The sequence below is a fragment of the Peromyscus leucopus genome, chromosome 8a (assembly GCF_004664715.2).
Source record: "Peromyscus leucopus breed LL Stock chromosome 8a, UCI_PerLeu_2.1, whole genome shotgun sequence".
Lineage (NCBI taxonomy): Eukaryota > Metazoa > Chordata > Mammalia > Rodentia > Cricetidae > Peromyscus > Peromyscus leucopus.
Window position 1 is genome coordinate 31,092,385 of NC_051085.1, and position 20,598 is coordinate 31,112,982.

Here is a 20,598-nt window from a genome sequence, read left to right on the forward strand (position 1 = left end):
CCACAAATAAAAACACAAAATGAAGGAAACTGTGCCTCGTGTTTCCACAAGAAGGGAGTAACCCAAATGTCACCTGCACCTTCATACATTCCCGAAAGATGCAGTCTTTAACACACACTTGGAGGACAGCTCTCTATTGGTAGCAAGATCCATCCTTTTAGCAGGAGATCTCCCCACTAGACATGTACAAGGCAAGGCAGCCAGGACTCTCCTCCTGCAGTTTACTAACAAATGCCCAATGTTTCTCCCAAAGAAAATGGAGATTACATAAAGGACAGGAAAATGTTTGGGCCACACTGACCTTCTTTCTCTCCCTCCGGCTTCACACTCAGCTCTCAGCCGAGTGGGAGCAACTATTTTCTTTTCTCCTGCATCTGCTCTTTGAATAACAGGTTTGATCTTCTAGGGCCCCACCCCATCTTTTAACTCAGCCAAAGCACACTCGGCTACCACTCACTCAACAGTGCTGGAATCTGCCATCCAAAGGAAAGCAAATATTCAGAGTGCTGCGGGCACCTGACAATCCTCCTCCCCAGACAGCACTCAGTACGACTTGCATTTTTTATTTGCCAGCAACCCCACCACCACCACACACACACCCAGCCCACACCCTCCTAAAGGATGCAATAAGATGCTATCAAACCAGTATTCTCAGAGACTGAAAATTCACAGAGCGGCTTCTGGGCAAGAACCAGATAAGGTGTCTGCCTGTTGAACTTCAGACTGTCTGTCACCACTTTAAAAACCCGTTCACTGGTTTTCCTAGAATTCCCACTGAGCATCTTATACATCTGAAAGGATTAGAAAAAAAAGATCGAATTTTAAATCCAAAATTTAAATTTACATGGCATACGTACTTAAAATTTCTATCATCGGTAAATGTGTCTTTTATTATATATTTTAAAGCACAGGTAGAAATCTTTAACACGGAACTTCAAGATGTCCAGAGAGACAGACTCTAGCTGCAGGGGGGGGGGATATATATAAAAATAGAGCCGTAGTAGTCATTGAACATCTACTATTCATCAGGCAGTATGCTGAGCACTCCATACACAGTCGACCCCGGGCCTCTCATAAAATCCAAGACGCAAGACTTCTTACCCTGTTTTTCAAGTGATGAGATGGAGAACCACAAGAGGTGAATGACCTGGCCAAGGTAATTGCATACAGCCAGTTGGGGATCAGGGGTTTAAACCAGGCTAACACCTTTCCACTTCGGTGAAAACTACACATTGTATTGTTCCAAAAGAGATGCTGCTAAAAAACACCTACTCCTGTGCGAAAAGGAGTACCTCAGAGTAAACGTCAGAGGGTTTCTTCACACGGGTTAAGAAGTCTGTGTGTAAAAACCCTATCCATCCATCCTGCTACTAAACTTCATCCTCGGTGTATAAGAACTACTTTCTAGAATTAAGACAAATTCACGGGCGGTTTTAGTCACTGGACAATTCAAAAACTCCTATCAACACACTCAGCAGTATACGTCCTATTGTTTTCAAATCCCAAACATACAAAACAAATATCCTGTAATTCTACAAACTGGAAGAGCTGCGGGCTGAGCAAGTAAATACTGTGGTAGTTCTGCATAAGGAAATGGTTGTTTTCCTCTCGTGGGCACACGACAATCCTTGTGCGGATAAACATCAGCACCGTGAGGCCATGAGGAGTCCACCCGCCAAATATTTACAAGTAGTGTTTACATCTCTTCCTGGCTTTTTCCACGCCAACTTTTCTAAGCAGGTGTCCCTGATTACAGCCGATTGTTCAAAAGGTGCCTCTGATGTGACCGGTGGGTGGTTTATTTAATTTTTTTTTTCTTTTTAAATTAGAGTTTGAAGCCCTATACCGAGAGACAACCGCAGAGAGAAGAAAGGGTCCCCAACAGATGGGCGAGGGGGTGAGCCCCGCTTCCAGCGCACGCCTCCCCAGGTAGCTCACCAGGATGCCCATCACGTCGGTCCAGAGGCGGGAGAACGCCTCGGATGTGCCGGCCTCTGGCTCAGGCTCAGGCTCGGGCTCAGGCTCAGGCTCCTGCACGGGTTCCACCTCGGGCTCCGGCTCCGGCGCCGGGCCCGCAGCTCCCGCGTCCTCCTCCATGACCGCGTCCCCGTGCGTCCGGGTCCCCGCGCTACCCACAGCCCGCAGCAGCGCGTCGGCCGCCGGGGCGCAAGGTCCCCGCCCGCGGCGTCACCGGGCCGCGCCCCCGCGTCGCATGCCCCGGGCTCCGCCGGGTACGAGCCCAACGGCCAGGACTCTGCACCTCGATTCGCGCTGACCGCGATTGACAACTCCAGAAACTTTTCCTGGCGGGGCGGGGCGCAGCAACAGGGTAGCTGGAGCAGAGTCGGCACCACTGGCGGCGGCGGGGAGCTCGCGGGGCGAGGGAGCCGGGAGCCCCACGACACAGGAGCTGTGTTCTGCTATGGGGACCGGCTCCGGGCGGCACGCGACTCGCCCCTCCCGGAGAGTCTCTGCAGGGCGGGACAGTGCGCGGTGGCGCCTGTGAACCCGGGCTAGCCAGTTCAGTCGGACCCCTCTTTTCAGAATGAGCTCTTCCAACTCCACATGACTCCCTCCCCTCCAGGCTCAAGAAAGCGTTTAGCAACAAAAGGTGCTCTGATGTCAGGCGCTTTGCATGGAAATGAGCCCCGGTCCAGCCAACAAATCGCCTGTTGAAAGCGCAGCCGCGCCGCGGGCCCGGGACCCCGCACAAGTCCCCGATCGCGCCATTCGCCCCGCGCCTTCCGCCCCAGAAACAGCAGAAAGTTAATCTTTAAGCTGCTGGCTGAGTCCGTGTTCACGAGGAGTTAGTATGGTGACAAGCAACCCACACCTCGCCCTCGGCAAGTGGAACAAACCCAGGCAATTACAGCCCTGTCTGTCGGCCCAGGCTTCTTGGAAAACAAAGTGTGACAAAGCTCGCCCGGGCACGAGCCATTGTTTAGGTCCTTAGATGGGGGTGGGGGGTGGGGGGAGTGGCATTCTGGCTCCCAAGTGACCGCGGTGCTGTGCACTTACAGGGTTTTCGGGTGATTAAGGGAGACCCTCTTTGGGTTGTAAGGGGTTTGTTTGTTTTTGTTTATTACACGAAAAGTTTTTTTTTTTTTTTTAACATGAAAGACACAGGCAAGGGGTATGTTCAGAAAGTTGATTTTATGGCCGTTCAGCCCATGCACACTCCAGCTCTGTGTATGTTTTGCCAAGGGACAATCACTGAGGGAAAAAGCCCTGAAGAGATTTTTTTTTCCTGACTTCCCTCCCTTTTCTCCTCCTCCTCCTCCCTCTCCTTCTTCATCTTCACCTTCATCCTTTTTTCCCTCCTCCTCCTTCACTACTCAAATAATATTTCCTAAGAGATGACAGTTTGATTTCGTGACTAATCACTTTGTGAAACTGAAGAAACCCAAGGAAATTTGTCCCTTACTAAGGACTTGGGTTAAAGGGTTGGGGTGGGCAAGGGATGAGGTGAGGACCGCAGGGACAGAAGAATTCTGGTTTCTCCTTTTCTTTCCTAGTTTACATACACGAAATGAGTTGAGCATGTCCTCTGCATCCTCTGGATTGATGCAGTTAAGCCAGATGGTTCCAGATTTCTCTGGTGCTGTTTGATGCTGAGACCTAAAACAAACTCCACTAAGAAATGTGAGTTTGAAAAGAATTGGTCTTGGGGCTGGAGAGATGGCTCAGAGGTTAAGAGCACTGGCTATTCTTCTAGAGGTCCTGAGATCAATTCCCAGCAACCACATGGTGGCTCACAACCATCTGTGATGAGATCTGGTGCCCTCTTCTGGCCTGCAGGCGTACATGCAGGCAGAACACTGTATACATAATAAATAAATCTTTAAAAGAAGGAAAAGTAGCCTTGCCCCATGACTTAATGGGTATTTTAAGAATTTCGACTTGAGGAAGCAAAGAGCCCTATGTAGCCTGTTCTCCATGTAAAAACCTGGCAAGTGAGTTATGCAAGATGAAGAAGGAGCCCATTTCAGACACCAGTCAGGAGTCTTTCCCTTTTTGATTCAGATGACCTGGGGCCAAACATAGACCTTTCAATGCTGCAGTTTCCCCATCCAAGAGGAGGCAAGGCCAAGCTAATTGCTACGCACAGAGGCTAGTATGTTTCTGGGTCATGTAACACACAAGACACATCCATATGACCGCACATTAGCTGGCATTTGGCACTTAGACCTATCTACCCTTTAATCTACTCCATGGTAAGTTCCCTTTCCTGGCACTCCCTTCAACCTGCCTGAGGAAAAGGGATCAACAACATCCTGGGGGAAGGCTGATACCTATGTCTACACTGGCAAATGAGGTTTTTGTTGTATTTCTTAGTGGCCCCTCTACTTCTGGAACATAGATCATTTTGGCCATTTAAAAACAGAAGCAGACGTGTGTGTGTGTGTGTGTGTGTGTGTGTGTGGTCTGTTTGTCTGTTTTTGTAATGGCTTAAGCTTATATATCCCACACAGACATTAAGATCGGGAGTTCAAGACTGGCTTTGGCTATGTGAAACCCTGTCTCAATAAATAGATGATGGATGGATGGATGGATGGATGGATGGATGGATGGATGGATGGGTAGATAGGTAGATAGATAGGTAGGTAGATAGATAGATAAGTAGATAGATAGATAGATGATAGATAGATAGATAGATAGATAGATAGATAGATAGATAGATATAGATAAGTTTAATCTCTTTCCTACTCAGTTTCCATAAATTAAGTAAATATGTAATTGATGATTGCCCTAATTCTCCGGCTTTTTAACAATTCCCTTTCCCTTCTCAAAGAATCACCATCATCCTCATCTTCATCTTTCAGCCATATTGGTCTGCGTTTGACCCCCACAAACCTTGCCAAGGTAAGGCAAGTATAGACTTTTGAGGGAGTACCCTAAGATCCTACATCCTCCATATTTGCCTTTCTACCCAGGTTCTCTTTCAGCTGGCTGGAACTGGGGATCTTGATAAATAGCTTTATTTGTTTGTTGATATTATGTATCTGTGATGGTTTGAAAAAGAGTGGCCCCATAGGCTCGTATATTTGAATGCTTAGTCACCAGGGAGTGGCACTATTTGAAAGGATTAGAAGGACTAGGAGTTGAGGCCTCCTTAGAGTAGGTGTGGCCTTGTTGGAGAAGGAGTGGTCTTGATGGAGAAGTTGTGCCTCTGGGGGTAGGCTTTAGATTTCCAAAGCCCAAGCCAGGCCCAGTGTCTGTCTGTCTGTCTGTCTGTCTGTCTTCTCCTCTCCTCTCCTCTCCTCTCCTCTCCTCTCCTCTCCTCTCCTCTTTTCTCTCTCTCTCTCTCTCTCTCTCTCTCTCTCTCTCTCTCTCTCTCTCTCTCTCTCTCTCTGCCTGCAGACCAGGATGTGAGCTCTCAGCCACTGCTCCAATGCCATGCCATGCTCCCCACCATGATGATAATGAACTAAGCCTCTGAAATGGTAAGAGAGCCCCAATTAAATGCTTTCTTATATAAGAGTCTCCACAGCCATGGTGTCTCTTCACAGCAATAGGACAGTGACTAAGACAGTGAGTGTCCCAGGCTGACTTTGAGCTACTATGTAACAAAGGATGGCTCTGACCTCTTGTCTCCACCTCCCAAGTGCTAGGATTATAGGCATGGGCCATTACACGTGGTGTAATAAATTTTTACTGCAACAAATGAGCAGAAAACTGTCAGAATGTATTCCTTGAGAATGTAGTCCTCTCAGTAAGTTTATTGGAAATCGCTGACACATTGTGTTATATATAACACGGGACTGCATATACCTGTTTATACTGGCTTGCTTTGTACTTGTTCTTTCTCTGGGTCAGGATTGCCAATTTTCAGGCCACTCCTCCAGAAGTTGCAAAGCTGTTAGCATTCTAGATGCGGCCTGAGTAAGTCATTATAACAACACAAGAAAAGTGTCTAGACCGTTGTGTGGCGGTGAAAGCTCCGTTTTACCATGGAAAGCACAGATATTATTTTGTCTTTTTTTTTTTTTCCCCACAGGAACTGAGGATGGAACCCAGGAACTTGTACTTGCTGGGCAAGTGCTTTACCACTGAGCTAAATCCCCGACCCAGAAAGCACAAATATTAGTAATGAGACCAGTCAAAGTTAGGTTTAAAAACATTTGGCAAATTATTTATCTCGTATAAAAAAGGGAAATTCCACCTGTTTTCACAGTTCCGAGGTTATTGGTGCTTATGCAAGACTCTTTAACCGGCAGAACCTTGACCCCTTTTCCTGCCCTTCCCCCGCCCCCTCATCCTGTGAGGCTAGACCCATCATACCTAAGGATCTCGGGTCACAAGAAGTAGGTCCTAGCCCTGGAATGTGGTCGCTGAGTCATAAAGCTGCCAGGCTACTTCTGGCCAGGTGTGGTCGTGAGGACTCTGCAGTCAACTTTCTGTTTGTTCTCTGTTGTTCTGGCTGTCTTGTTTGGTGTCTTGTCTGTTTGTTTGTTCCTTTTTTGTGTGCTGAAGATCAAGCCAGCCTCTCACTGAGCTGTATCCCCCCATCCCTCTTCACGGTGATGATAATAAAAACAGCAGGAAAGCAGTTATTTGTTTAAATTTACTTTCTCTTGGAAATTATGCTTAAAACACATTTCATAGACTTTGACATTTCTAAAATGGCACTTCACCACCCAATACATCCACCCACCTCCGTGTGTGTCTCTGTGTGTGTGTGTGTGTGTGTGTGTGTATGTGTGTGTATGTATGTGTGTGTATGTGTAGGTGTGTGTGGGGGTGTTCAGAGAGTGGGAGGATTATACATGTGTACTCTCCGCCTAATTCCTTAAAGGTGGGGACTCTCCCTGAACCTGAAACTCATGATTTATTTTTTACTTTTCTTTTTCGATAGTCTGGCAGCCAACAAACCCCAGTGATCCGCCTGCGTATACACTCTATGGAGCTGGGGTCGGAGAGATACACAGATCCATCCCTGGATTGCTGTGTGGTTGCTGGGATCTGAACTCAGGTCCTCAGGCTTCCATAGCAAGCATTCTTACTTAACCATGGAACCAGCTCTCCAGTCCCATCCTTTTTTTTTTTTTTCCAATACTAGGGATGGAACCTAGCCTCACCCATGTTAGGCAATGGTTCCACCAGTGGGCTGTATCCCCTAACTCATTTCTTCACACGTGAATCCTCCATTACATTTATCTGTCTGTCTGTTTAAGCTACCAGCTTCATCCTTTCCTTCCTTCCTCATCGCTTCCATCCAAAACAGAGATGAGCTCTGCCGACCTGAATCTGGGTCAAATTGATCTGCTTATTTTCATCTTTACTATCAGCTTCTAGGACTGAGGATTATTATTTCCTACCACGTTATCAATAGCAGTTCTCCTCATAGTGAGGACACAATCACCAACATCAGTGACATCATCTAGGAATTTGTTCTTCCTGTTGGTTTGGGTTTTTTTTGTTGTTGTTGTTGTTTGTTTTTTAAGATAGGGTCTCATTAAGTAGACCTAGCTTGCCTTGGAACTCCCTATGTAGACCAGACTGCCCTTGAATTCACAGAACTCCACCTACTTCTGCCTCTCAGTGCTGGGACGAAAAAGGGCTGCCCCACCACGCCTTGGCCCAGCCATCTGTAGATTCCAATTCCCAGGGGATTGTGTTGTGGGCTCGCTTGAGAGCCTAGCACACTCTGGGGAAGCCAGAATGAGAAAAGGGGTGCACTGCTGAGGAAATGGGAAGTCTAAACAGAAGATATTGCAAAATTAGACCAGAAGACAGGCGTAGTGGTGCATTCCCTTAAGCCCAGCACTCGGGAAGCAGAGGCAGGCAGATCTCTGAGTTTGAGGCTAGCCTGGTCTACAGAGGGAGTTCCAGGACAGCCAGGGATGCACAGAGAAGGCCTATTTTGAAAAATAAAAGCAAAATCAAAAACAAAAAAATTAGACCAGAGCTAGGAGCTGCCCTCTGACCTCCACAATGGCATAAGTGTACCTCCACAAACAAATAAACACGTAACTTTAAAATTCACTGATTAAGGAAGTTTTTAGGAGATACATGAGCTGTAGTTTTGCAGACCTGTAATTCCAGGACTTGAGAGGCAAGGGCATGGGGACCAGAAATTCAAGGCCAGCTTGGATCCAACTTCATAAGACTTTGTCTGAGGGGAAAAAAGAGGGGGTGGGGCAGAGGGAGAAAAGTGGGCAGGAGAGAGGGGAAAGGGAGGGAAGAAAATGGAATTGCTTGTTTGAAGATATGCTTCAGGGGAGTTTGGTTGGTTGATGTGGTTTTGCTTTGTTTTGTTTTGTTTTATTTGGGGAGGGAAGTACAGTCTTATTATGTAGCCCAGGCTAGCCTTAAACTCTCAATTAGCTCAGGTTCATCTCCAACTTGTAATCCTCCTGCCTTCCTTGGCTTCCTGAGTGCCAGGATCACATGATCACACACTACCACACCTAGTAAATTTGGTTCCAAAGGGCAGACAATTAAGTATTTACATTAAAATAGACTCTGCAGGAATGGCACATGTTTTGGGAACAAAGTTTTATTTAAATAGTTGTCTTGTTTTAAACAACACATTTCCTCCTGATAGCATATATTAAATCTGAGGGATTATAAATGGCCCAGTTTATGCTTGGCGTTGAAATTGAGCAATGAAAATAGATAAGCCCACTTAATTTTTGCCACTCGTCAGCAATGTCTCATCTCTGGCACTCCCAAATGGGGCATTCCACAATGCCTTGGGGAACCAAATTCCAGGGGAGACTGACAGCCTAGAATGTTTTTCTCCAACAAAACTTTCCAACTTTTTTCTTTCCTCAGGAATGCCTGAAAGGTGACCCAAACTCATGCAAAAGCAGTACTTGTTTGGTTTTTTTGTTTGTTTGACTTGTAAATCCCTCTCATCAAGGGATCCTTGAGAGATAGGAAACATGATCTGAGGGCCAGGTTAAAGGGAAATTAAAACAAAGGGCGACATGGGCTGGAGAGATGGCCCGGCAGTTCAGAGCACTGCCTGCTCTTCCAGAGGACCTGGGTTTGATTCCCAGCACCCACATGGTGGCTCACAACCATCTGTAGCTCCAGTTCCAACAAATAGGATTTGACACCCTCTTCTGGCCTCCACAGGCACCAAGTCTACACAGACATACATGCAGGCAAACACCCATACACATAAAATAATCATTTAAAAACATTTCTTTAAGTGGATACTGTTAGAAGAGGCCAAGGGGAGAAGGTGAATAAAGGAAGAATGGAGGCTCTATGTTCCTCTGAAATCTCTTTCTTTTTCAATTGTATTTATTTATTTATTTATTTATTTATTTATTTATTTATTTATTTATTGTGTGTGTGTGTGTGTGCTCGTGAGCACACATGCTTGTCAATGCATGTGCATATGGGTACCTGCAGAAACCAAAAGAGGGTGGCAGATACCCTGGTTAGCCTCCCGATGTCAGTACTGGGAACCGCACTTGGGTCCTTTGCAAGAACAGTAAGGGCTCTTACCCCTGAGTCATCTGTCTCTTCAACCCCATCTCAGATCTCTTCTACTCTGAGAAGCGACAATTCTTCCCTGGCCAGTTACTGGTCTTCATCTGTGGTGGTGCCATGGTAATATCAAGATTCTGCCTACAAATGACCCTATCAGATACAACAATAACACCACAGGTATTTCATTCCATAACCTAAGATCATACTACTAGCCTTATGTGGTGGAGCACGCCTTTAATCCTAGCACTCGGGAGGCAAAGGCAGGCAGATCTGTGAGTTCCAGACCAGCCTGATCCATATATTAAGATCCAGACTAACTGGAGCTACGCATTGAGACCCTGTCTCTCGAAAAACAAACAAAACAACAACAAAAATCAGATTCCTGGGGCTGGAAAGACAGCTCAGCAGTTAAGAGCATGTCCTGCTCCTGCAGAGGATCTGAGTTCCATTCACAGCACCCATGTTGGATAGCTCACAAGTGCCTACTGCTTGTAACTTCAAATGATCCGATGCCTCTGGCCTCCACAGGCACCTGCACACCATGTGCACATACCACACATGCATGCACATACTCGCCCACAGATACACATACACATAATTTAAAAATAAATGGGTTTTAAGTCATTTTTTTTTAATCCTCAAATATAGCTCTTTCTGCTTCAACCCCAACAAGCACCAGAATGACAAATGTATGCCATCATGCCCAGGCAGCCTAGAAAATTCCTAAAGCTGTTTGTAATTCTGAACTGTGAGATCCTGAACTGGCACATTATATAGAGAGTTGTGTTTTGAATCTGAAATATGTCTCTCCAGGCTCACTTAAACCCTGAGCTCCCAGGTTGTGGTACTATTTTGAAGGCTGTGGATCCTTCACAAGGTAGGGCCTGGCTGATGCAAATGCATTACTAGAAACAGGTCTTTGGAGATCATGCTCATTCCTGTTTCCTACATACAGGAGCTGCATCCTGTCTGCTGCCCAGTGAAGAGTGTCACAAACTCCCACTGCTGTCAGCTCTATCATACCTTCCCCACTATTGATACCAGGGAATTTGATATTCCCACTTGAGTTCTTTTTTTTTAATATTTTATATATATATATATATATATATATATATGACCTGTCTTCATGCACACCAGAAAAGGGAATCAGATCCCATTACAGTTGGTTGTGAGCTACCATGTGGCTGCTGGGGATTGAACTCAGGGCCTCTGGAAGAGAAGCCAGTGCTCTTAACTGCTGAGCCATCTCTCCAGCCGCATTTGGGTTCCTAGTTTCATCAATAAAGAATTTTAAAATGGACTCAGAAGGAAGCTCAAGAACCATTGCATCAGAATTTAAGAGGAAAACAGCAAGGCAGGCAATCTGTAAATCTAGGCAGCTTTGGGGGCTTCGGAGGTGGGAGAAAAGTGAGAAACGTTGTTGTTGTTTTTTTTTTTTTTACTCTTTTTGGGGGGCCCGCCACCCAGCTCCCAAATACATCACACAGGGAAGCTTATACTTAATTACAAATACCTGGCCTTAGCTTGGCTTAGTTTCCAGCTAGCTTTCCTTAAGTTATCTAGGCTACCTTTTGTCTCTGGGCTTTTCTGGTTCTCTAACTTCTGTAAATCTTACTCTTACTCTATGGCTTGCAGTGTAGCTGGGTGGCTGGCCCCTGGAGTCCTCCTCCTTCTCTGGCTACTAATTCTCAGATCTCCAATCCCTCTTCCCAGATTTCTCCTTCTATATATTCTCTCTGCCTGCCAGCCCCACCTATCCTTTCTCCTGCCTTGCGATTGGCTGTTCAGCTCTTTATTAGAACATCAGGCGTTTTACACAGGCACAGTAACACAGCTTCACAGAGTTAAACAAATGCAACATAAAAGTAATGCACCTTAAAATATTCTACTACAGAGAAAATCATGCCTTTTGAGACCAAGGTCAAGAAGGCTGGAATATTCAGCTATGGAAGTCAGTAGGTGCTGCATGGCAGAAGAAGGGGAAGCGTCAGAGAAAGAGTGAGAAAGTCCAGAATTTCAGAGAAAGCATGCTTGGGCTTTTGGTAACTATCCAAAACAGTGATTTTTTTTTTTTCTCCCCAAGACAGAGTTTCTCTGTGTAACAGTCCTGGCTATCTTGGAACTTGCTTTGTAGCCCAGGCTGGCCCCCAACTCACTGAGATCCCCCTGCCTCTGTCTCCCAAGTGCTGGGATTAAAGGAGTGTGCCACCACTGGCTGGCTAAAACAGAGAATTTTTAAAAAGGGAAAGGAAGAGCATGCTTAGAGGTAGACTACAGACCTGAGTTGAGAGGACACCTGATTCCAGGTTCTTGTATCCCAGAACAAGGGACTGCACCAGGGATACATGGTAAGATAGATAGATAGATAGATAGATAGATAGATAGATAGATAGATAGATAGATAGATTGATAGATTGATATATGATAGATAGAAAATAGATGATAGCTGATAGTAGATGACAGATGATAGATTGATAGATGATAGTAGATGATTGATGGATGATAGAGTGTAGATAGATGATAGACAGTAGATGATAGGTAATAGATAGATGACAGAAAAGACAGATGATAGTAGATGATGATAGTAGATGATAGATAGATAGATAGATAGATAGATTTTATGAAGAAAAGAAAAAAAGTCCCAAGAGTGGGTCAGCTAGTTAGCTGAGGATAAGGCCCAAAACCTATTGTGATTGACCCCAGGCATATAGCTCTGTATAGAATATTTACATAGCACCTGCCTCTCCTTTGGAAGGCACAGACTTTTTCTGAGCATGCTCTGTTTACTGCATGATGCCCACATGAGGAAGGCTTCGTGCTTCCCTCTGCTAACTGGTTCTTTTACGGATGAACCTGGATGCTTCTGTCCCCAGTCCCCAGGTCCTGCCCTCCTGTGGTGGACGATGACCCTCTGAAACCCTAAGTCAAAGTAAGCCAGGTACTTCGGTCACAGCCATTCAAAAGTCATACATTCAGAAACATAGGTTACTGGCGGGAAGCAAGATTCTAGTAGGCTGTCTACGGGTAACTACAACCACCAAAAATGTGGCAGCTAGAACTGATTGCTATTGTTTTTTTAAAAAAGAACCAAAAGAGTCCAACTCAATATAAATTAAAAAAAAAAAAAAATCAAGGTGGAAATTGTCTGCCCTATGGAGAGCCATGAAGTTATATGAGAGGGACCTGCCTTAAGAAGAAAGAAGATTTGGAGAATGATATCTAGAATTGTGTTCTTGGCTACTTACTTGGTTACTTACACTTCTGGGGAATATTAAAAAAAAATAAATAAATGTGTTAATAAGATACCAGAGATTGTGTTGATTCCAAGTTATGCAAAGACAGACTTAAAAACACAGCTGGAAAGCGTCTACCACCCAAACTGGCTCATCAATCTTATGTATTTCATAAACTTTCTGAGAATGCCTACTTGGCTTCTGTGACGCTTAAACATGGTTGCCTGGAAGGAGAAAAAAAAATCCCCATTCAATTAAAAATATCTGGTTAAAACTGCTACTTTGCTTCCTTAAGGTGCCATAGGGGTGTGGTACATGGGACAAGGGTCCCACTTCTACTGTGGAGGCCAGAAGAAACTTTTGAAGTCTCTTTCAGGCTTTGTCCACCTGTAAAACCTGAATGCATGTGCCGCGCGCGTGTGCATGCGGGATCCCGCAGAGGTCAGAAGAGGATGCTGGATCTCCTGGGGGATTAGAGTTACAGGCTGTTATGAGCCGCCATGAGGGTGCGGATGGCCAGACAAAGGTTCTCTGAGAGAGTTCTTGGCTGCTGAGCCGTCTCCTCAGCCCTCTACCTTGTTGTTGTTGAGACAGGGTCTTCCACTGGCCCCGAACTTGCCAAGGAGGCAAGGCTGGCTGGTCCTTGACTCCCAGGGACCCTCCTGCCTCCACCGCCCCAGCAGCGGCATCACAAGCATGCATGGAGCACCCCTGACTTTTTTTTTCCACATGGGTTCTAGGGATCAAGCTGGGGTCCTCGTGATTTCTCAGCAGGCACTTTACATAACCAGCTATCGCTGCTGCCCTGAATAATTTTTGTTTTTAAAGCGCGGGGGTGAAGTATAACATTCTGTTAAAAATACGTGTTGGTGCAAAAAAAATATGTTTTAAAAGGACAGCGTGATATTCCTTTTACTACTCATTTTTAAAAGACCCAGAAATTTACTCTAGAAATGACTAGAGGAGGAACTGCCCATTCCTACCCTTCAGTCTCTGTGGCTCTGTTTCATTCTGTTCTGTTCTTCACATAGAAGCCCAGATTTGGGAGCGCAAGAAACTAACATTCATCTGCTGCCCATCCCAAAGAGACACTTCTTTGTTCCTGAATGAAAGAACCCCAACTGTCCCTCCAGCTGTAATCTTCTGTTATTTTGGAATATCAAAACCATAGCTTTCCCTCCTCACGCGATTCAATGTCCCGTCCCGTCCCCTTTCCATGTGCGGTAGAGTTCTATGGACTCTCCCCCAAGTTGTTAAAGGCCATTTTCTTTTTCTTTCTTTCACAAACACATTTCCAGTGACTCTCTCTCTCTCCTCTCTCTCTCTCTCTCTCTCTCTCTCTCTCTCTCTCTCTCTCTCTCTCTCTCTCTCTCTCTCTCTCTCTCACACACACACACACACACACACAAAGACTGTTATTGAAGCTTCTCTGATTGTCCTTACACAATTGCAGATATTAATAAGTGAATTCTGTGAAGAATGCATCAAAAGAGATGGCGCCTTGAGACTGCCTCAAAGAGCCTCTCACATGAGGAGATAGAAGGTTCTAGCTACAGGACAGTGGGGTCAGGACGACCTCTTTAATTAGTGCCTTGATGGAGTTTGGTAAAACAATTCCCTGTTTAGTAAAATATCTACCACTCACTCTTCCTATAGCCAATGCTGGCCAGAATGTAGCTTGAAATTAAAAAAAAAAAAAAAGTCATGTGGGTGAGCAGGCTCCAGACTTTTTTTTGCCATTTCTCTCTCAGTGAATGCAAGAAAGAAAATGTTTTAATGGAGTGTCTAGGCCTAATTTGTTCTCATTTCTCATAAACAAAACAACTAGGTGCTAGCTACCATCTAATGAATGTTCTCGAAAATCAGATGATGTTGATTCTAATAGCAAAGAGACAGTTCACAAAGAACCCTTGTTCTGGAAATGAGGTCATCTGGACAGCCTATCCATTAAGAAAAAGCCTATTCTGCCTGCAGAGGTCACCTATTGGGGCAGGAAATCTTTCAGCCAGCGAACCAACATCTGGCCCAGCTCTTCCAGGCTGAAATGCCAGTTTCCTGATCTAAATGGAACACACATGGGAGAGGGAAAAGAAAAAAAGAAAATCTCCATTTGCCCAAGCATTCTTCATGGAAGCGTTGATAAGGAGCCGAGGAAAAAGAGCTGTGCTTTGTATATCAACACAAACCGAACCAGCCAAGGACTTGTATGAAATTTGCATTTCTTTCTGTAACCAACCCAAGAGCAAAGAGACAAATTAATCACTCACTAGTAAATCCATAAATAAACTTGCTTTAGCCGATCACCATTTATACTGATTCATTCCAGACTAGGCAAGAATTTGCTTTTTTCGTTTGTTTGTTCAATTTGGGTGCGGCAGACCGAACCCAGGGCCTCAGGCCTGCTAAGCACAAGTCCAACCTTCCAGCTACAGCTACATCCTTATTTCCACGGTTTACTTTTGTACTAAGGGGTGGGGGGGGGGTGGGGCGGGGGCGGGTCGTGCTAACTCAAAGCAACAGGACCAAACTTGAAGGAAAGAATTGAGAGGGTGTTTGTTCCATTTTGAATATGAAAGGTGCCCCTCCCGGCTCACTAATCGAGTAGCTTGTCCCAGGATGTGGCACTGCTTTAAGAAATGGTGGAAAGGTTAGGGATCGGGGCTTAGCCTGAGGAAGTAACGCTGGGTGAGTGCCTTAGAAGATTGTATCTGGTGACTGGTTCCTTCTTATCTACCATGAGGTGAGTGGGCTCAGTCACATGCTACATGGGTTAGGGTTCCGCCACTCCAGCTATAGGACCGCACATGCACAGTTCAGTAAAGGGGGTCTATGTTTTCCGTCATCTGTGCTTTTCGAAATTGCCCGAATACTGGAGCTTACCTGCGCATGTGCAAGGGAACCCTTAAAAAGCTAGACACAGACTCCTCCCTTCTCTTCTGCTCTTTCCTCCCCCTTCCCCCATACTCTCTCTCCTGCCGGCCTGTCTCTTCCCAGGCCTGGCCACACTCTCTTCTGTCCCCCTCCCCTTCCTCCTAATAAAGCTCTGATACTGGGTTTTGTCGCACCTCGGACCTTTCCTCACACGGTAAAAGTGCCGCACTTAAAACCAACAACGTTGCCATGATGTTTTCCCTCACCACGGGCCCAGAACTGATAGATTCAATGACTATGAACTAAAACCACCAAAACCCTTCTTTCCTTAAAATATTTCTCTCATGTATTTGGTCACTGTGACAAAAACAAAAAACAAAAGTCACTAACTACTATAATGTTTAATCAACATAAGAAAACCATCTTTATCTTTAGTGGGTGCTGATTGCATGTGTTCTAAGCCAGCCTTGTCGTGGAGGTTCATTTTGGATTTTAGATTCACCTGCCTCTGTCTGCCAAGTGCTGGGATTGCAGGCATGCACCACTACACCCAGTTTATGCAGTGCTAAGGACTGAGCTCAGAGGTTCATGCACATCAAACAAGCACTTCACGAACTGAGCAATAGCCTTCTCCTGAGGGGGGGAAAATCACTTTTTCTTTTCTTTTCTTATTTTGAAGACAGAGTTTTACTGTGTAGCCCTGGCTGGCTTGGAACTCACCATACAGACTAGGATGGCCTTAAATTCATGAAGATCTGCCTGCCTCTGCCTCCTGAGTGCTGGGACTAAAGATGTGTGCCACCATACCAGCCTTGAATTTCATCTTATAAGGCTGTCTGAAAGTGCCCTGAGAGGCTCCATGTGTGGTTCCAGTGGAAAGTGTGTGTTCAGAAGGCCCAAAGCTCTGTCTGAGTTTGATCTTAGCGCAAAAACCAAAAAAGCATTTTACGTGTCATTTTCAAATTTGTTATTCAATTTCCTTTATTAGTCCTCTGACCTCCACGTCTACTCCATGGCACATATGTGCATGCATGTACACTCAGATGCAAGCACACACAGGGGGGAACAGAAGGAATATGAAAGACTAGAGCACGTTTATAAACTAGACAAAAAAAAAGAAAGAAAACAGAATAAACTACTACTGTGGGGAACTTTAAGATTTAAGATAGAACTCTGCTGAAAATGATGCCTCACAGATAATGACAATGATGATGGAGGTGGGTGATTATGAAGATGATGGTGGTGGGAATAGTGATGGGAATTTGCATTTATGAGATTACAGACATGGGCCTCTCTTTTTTAGACGTCAGTACAGTACACTGTTCAACAGTGTTAATTTCTTTTTCTTTTCTTTCTTTTTTTTTCTTCTTACTTTTTTAGAGCTTTATTGGGGGAGAGAGAGACGAAGAGCAGAAAGGAATGAGAGGCTTTTTTTTTTTAAGTTTTTCCAGACAGGGTTTCTCTGTGTAGCTTTGCACCTTTCCTGGAACTCACTTTGTAGACCAGGCTGGCCTCGAACTCACAGAGATCCGCCTGCCTCTGCCTCCCGAGTGCTGGGATTAAAGGCGTGCGCCACCACCGCGCGGCGTCTTTTTTTTTTTTTTTTATCATTAGTAAATGGGCCACTGTGGTGGTTTGAATAGGAATGGCCCCTGTAGGCTCAAGTGTCTGAATGCTTGTCATTAGGGAGTGGAACTACTTGACAGGGATTAGTGGGTGTGGCCTTGTTGGAGTGGGTGTGGCCTTGTTGGAGTAGATGTGACACTGGGGGTGGACTTTGGGGTTTCAAATGCTCAAGCCAGGCCCAGTGTCTCTCTTTCTTCCTGTTGCCCACTGCTGTGGATATTGCTCTGTATAAATAAAACACTGATTGTCCCGTAGCCAGACAGGAAGTATAGGCGGGACTAGGAGAGAAGAAGAGGAGAGGAAGACAGAGGGAAAAGACACCAGCTGCCATTCAGGGAGCATCATGTAGAGGCAACAGGTAAAGCCACGAAACATGTGGCAACATACAGATTAACAGAAATGGGCTTAGTATAAGAGTAAGAGCTAGACAATGGTAGGCCTGAGCTAATGGCTGAGCAGTTTAAATAATATAAGAGTCAGTGTGTTTATTTTATAAGTGGGCTCCAGGACTGGCGGGACTTGGCGGGAGCTGGAGAGAAATTCTTCAGCTACATCCTGCAGATCCAGATGTAGAACTCTCAGCTACCTCTCCAGCACCATGTCTGCCTGCATGCTGCCATGCTTCCCACCATGATGATAATGAACTAAACCTCTGAAACTGTAAACCAGCCCCAATTAAATGTTTTCCTTCATAAGAATTGCCTGGCCAGATGATGGTGGCATGTGCCTTTAATCCCAGCACTTGGGAGGCAGAGACAGGCAGATCTCTGTGATTTCAAGGCTAGCCTGGTCTACAGAGTGAGATCCAGGACAGGCACCAAAACTACACAGAGAAACCTTGTCTTGAAAAAAAAAAAAAAGAGTTGCCTGGTCATGGTGTTTCTTCACAGCAATAGAACATTAGTTAAGTTGACCAGCTCCCTTGCAGCAGAGTTTTCTCAGAGGATCTCCATTCAGACTGTCTTGTCAGCTCTCTGATCTAAAGTAATTCACCACCTTCCACACCCTTAGTACCCTTTACCCCAAACTGAAGGGCATTAAATGAAATGTCCAAGGCCTCTTCCATTCCTGACATTCTGTAGTCAACAAGTCGTTGCTTAGGTGGTAGGAATGACTTAAGGCCCAAAATAGAAAACAGGCCCTGCGGTTTGGTTTTTAGACACAGAGCCTCATGTACCCCAGCTGACCTTGAACTTACCATGTAGTCAAGGATGGCTTTGAACTACTAATCCTCCTGCCTCTGCCTCCCAAGTGAAGAGATTATAGCTTAGGAATGTGCCACTTGGCTTTAAAAGGAGGCTTTGAAAGACTGGGAAGTAAGGGGGAAAAAAACTAACAAACCTTTAGTACTGAGTGCTAGCTATATATATTCTACATAATAGAATAGTTAGCCTACTTAAAAATGCAGACATTGTGTTCTCCCTCCCTCCCTCCCTCCTTCTTTCCCTCCCTCCCTCCCTCCCTTTTATTTTTTTCAGTGCTACAGGTACTCTATATATTCTAGGCAAGTACTCTACCATTAAATGACATGTCCAGTCCTGAAATGTACACATTGCTGATGACACTAACTCATTCCAAAATTTTCTGCCCAGAAACCAAACCATATCTTCAAAAAGCTGCCAATGGAATGATATAGATATGATAGGATGAAAGGGTAGATTAATGAATCTACTTTTAAAGAGCAACAACTTGTTTGAAATGTTTTACATTAGTATAGATTTTAGCTTATTGATATAAATTTAAAGTTAATTTTGTTATACTGTATATATATATATATATTTCTACTCTTGTTTGAGGTATTATGTTTATGTAACTCATTTAGATTGTAATGGATAATTAAGAAATACAGATTAATAATTAGTCTTCTATGATAATCAAACTTGTAGCCATGTTAGTTAAGTTTTCTAGGTATACATAGATATAATTCTGTTAGGTAGGCAATCTTCAAACACTTCAAAGACCTACAGAATATGGCATTTAAAATATTTTTTAAAAATTTAGACTTTCTGGACAGTGAGACATATCTGCTCCTGGCAACACCACTTTACTTCAGAGAGGAGGATGGGCATTGAAGACACTCTAGATGGAGTTTATCTTCTTCTTGGCAAAAATAGCCATTTGGGCAAGAAACTGTTCTTGCCTGGACTGCTTGATTGCCTGGACTTGCAGGACCCACAGGAAGGTGACCATTGAACTTTGCTTGGCAAAATGGTCCTTTAGGTTCCTGCTTTGCAGAAGAAACTACCAGACATTCTATGGATCACAGAGAGAAGTGACTGAGAGACTCTAGGCCTGTGGGCTGAAGACAGATGCCTCAACTTAACAAAGGAATATTAGGTGACTGTCCAGGCTGCCAGCTGCCTCTGTCTACTCTCACAAGACTCCCGAAAGTTGCTTGCGTCCTTCTTCCATTTCTCAGGTAATATTATATCCTTCTGAGGTCTCTGATGTAGTTGAAGACTAGATAGTTATAATTTCCTTAGTTATGATAAAAGATTAGTTAGATATGAAACCTTAGACTCACAAATATAGGATAGATAGGATATCTTCCTTAATTTTGCCAAATACAAATAGACTAGGTATTATAAATAGACCAAATATTGTAACTGTAATTCTTGCTTGATAATTGTTTTGTTATATGTAATTTTACTATGTGAAAGTTAAAACCTTCCTTTTTGAAAAAATAGAAAAGGGGAAGTGCTGTGGATATCGCTCTGCATAAACAAAATGCTGATTGGCCAGTAGCCAGGCAGGTAGTATAGATGGGACAAGCAGAGAAGAGAATTCTGGGAACAGGAAGGCTGAGGCAGAGAGATGCTGCCAGCTGCCATGATGAGGAGCAGGATGTAAAGTACCGGTAAGCCACCAGCCATGTGGCAAAGTATAGATGAAAAGAAATGGGTTAATTTAAGATATAAGAACAGTTAACAAGAATCCTGAGCCATTAGGCCAAACAGTTTAAATAATATAAGTGTCTGTATGTTTATTTTATAAGTGGGCTATGGGACTGGTGGGGGATTGGCGGGACCCAGAGAGAAAAACTCTAGCTACAATGGAACGTGACTGACACAGGAAAATTATAATTGTTTATTGCTACAAGATTCAAAATGTTGGCAGGATGTAGAAAAAACTATACAGGTTCACATCCATTGACACAGCATTTGACATTGTGGTCATTTATCCCTTGTAAGTTATTGGAACAAAATCAGAAGCCTCACCCAGAGGTTTATTATCAAATTTTATACGCTATTGAAAACTTGGAAAGAAACATCCCACTTTGTAGCTGAAGAATGATCAAATCAATGATGATACCATGTCTTGAAGGCTTAATATTTACAGACCAAGATGTTAATAGAAACACATGTTCAGAGAGTGAGACATTAGCCTCTGTAGGCAAACATTCCTCAGAAATGAAGAGTAC

General features: G+C 44.4%; 1 protein-coding gene across 4 annotated transcripts in view; it reads right to left on the minus strand.

Moving 5' to 3' along the window:
- The window catches only part of Sash1 (SAM and SH3 domain containing 1), a 235,332-nt gene that overhangs the window by 168,481 nt on the left and 46,253 nt on the right, over window positions 1-20,598 (minus strand). The window contains exon 1 of one of the 4 annotated variants that reach the window (XM_028861566.2): window positions 1,939-2,719. The exons of 1 other annotated variant lie outside the window; for it this stretch is intronic. In XM_028861566.2, coding sequence (XP_028717399.1) covers window positions 1,939-2,097 — 159 coding nt within the window. In that variant the 5' untranslated portion in view covers window positions 2,098-2,719. Of the gene's footprint in view, window positions 1-1,938; window positions 2,720-20,598 lie in introns of those variants that run through there. 2 more of the 4 variants (XM_028861572.2, XM_028861587.2) reach the window with 2 other exon arrangements.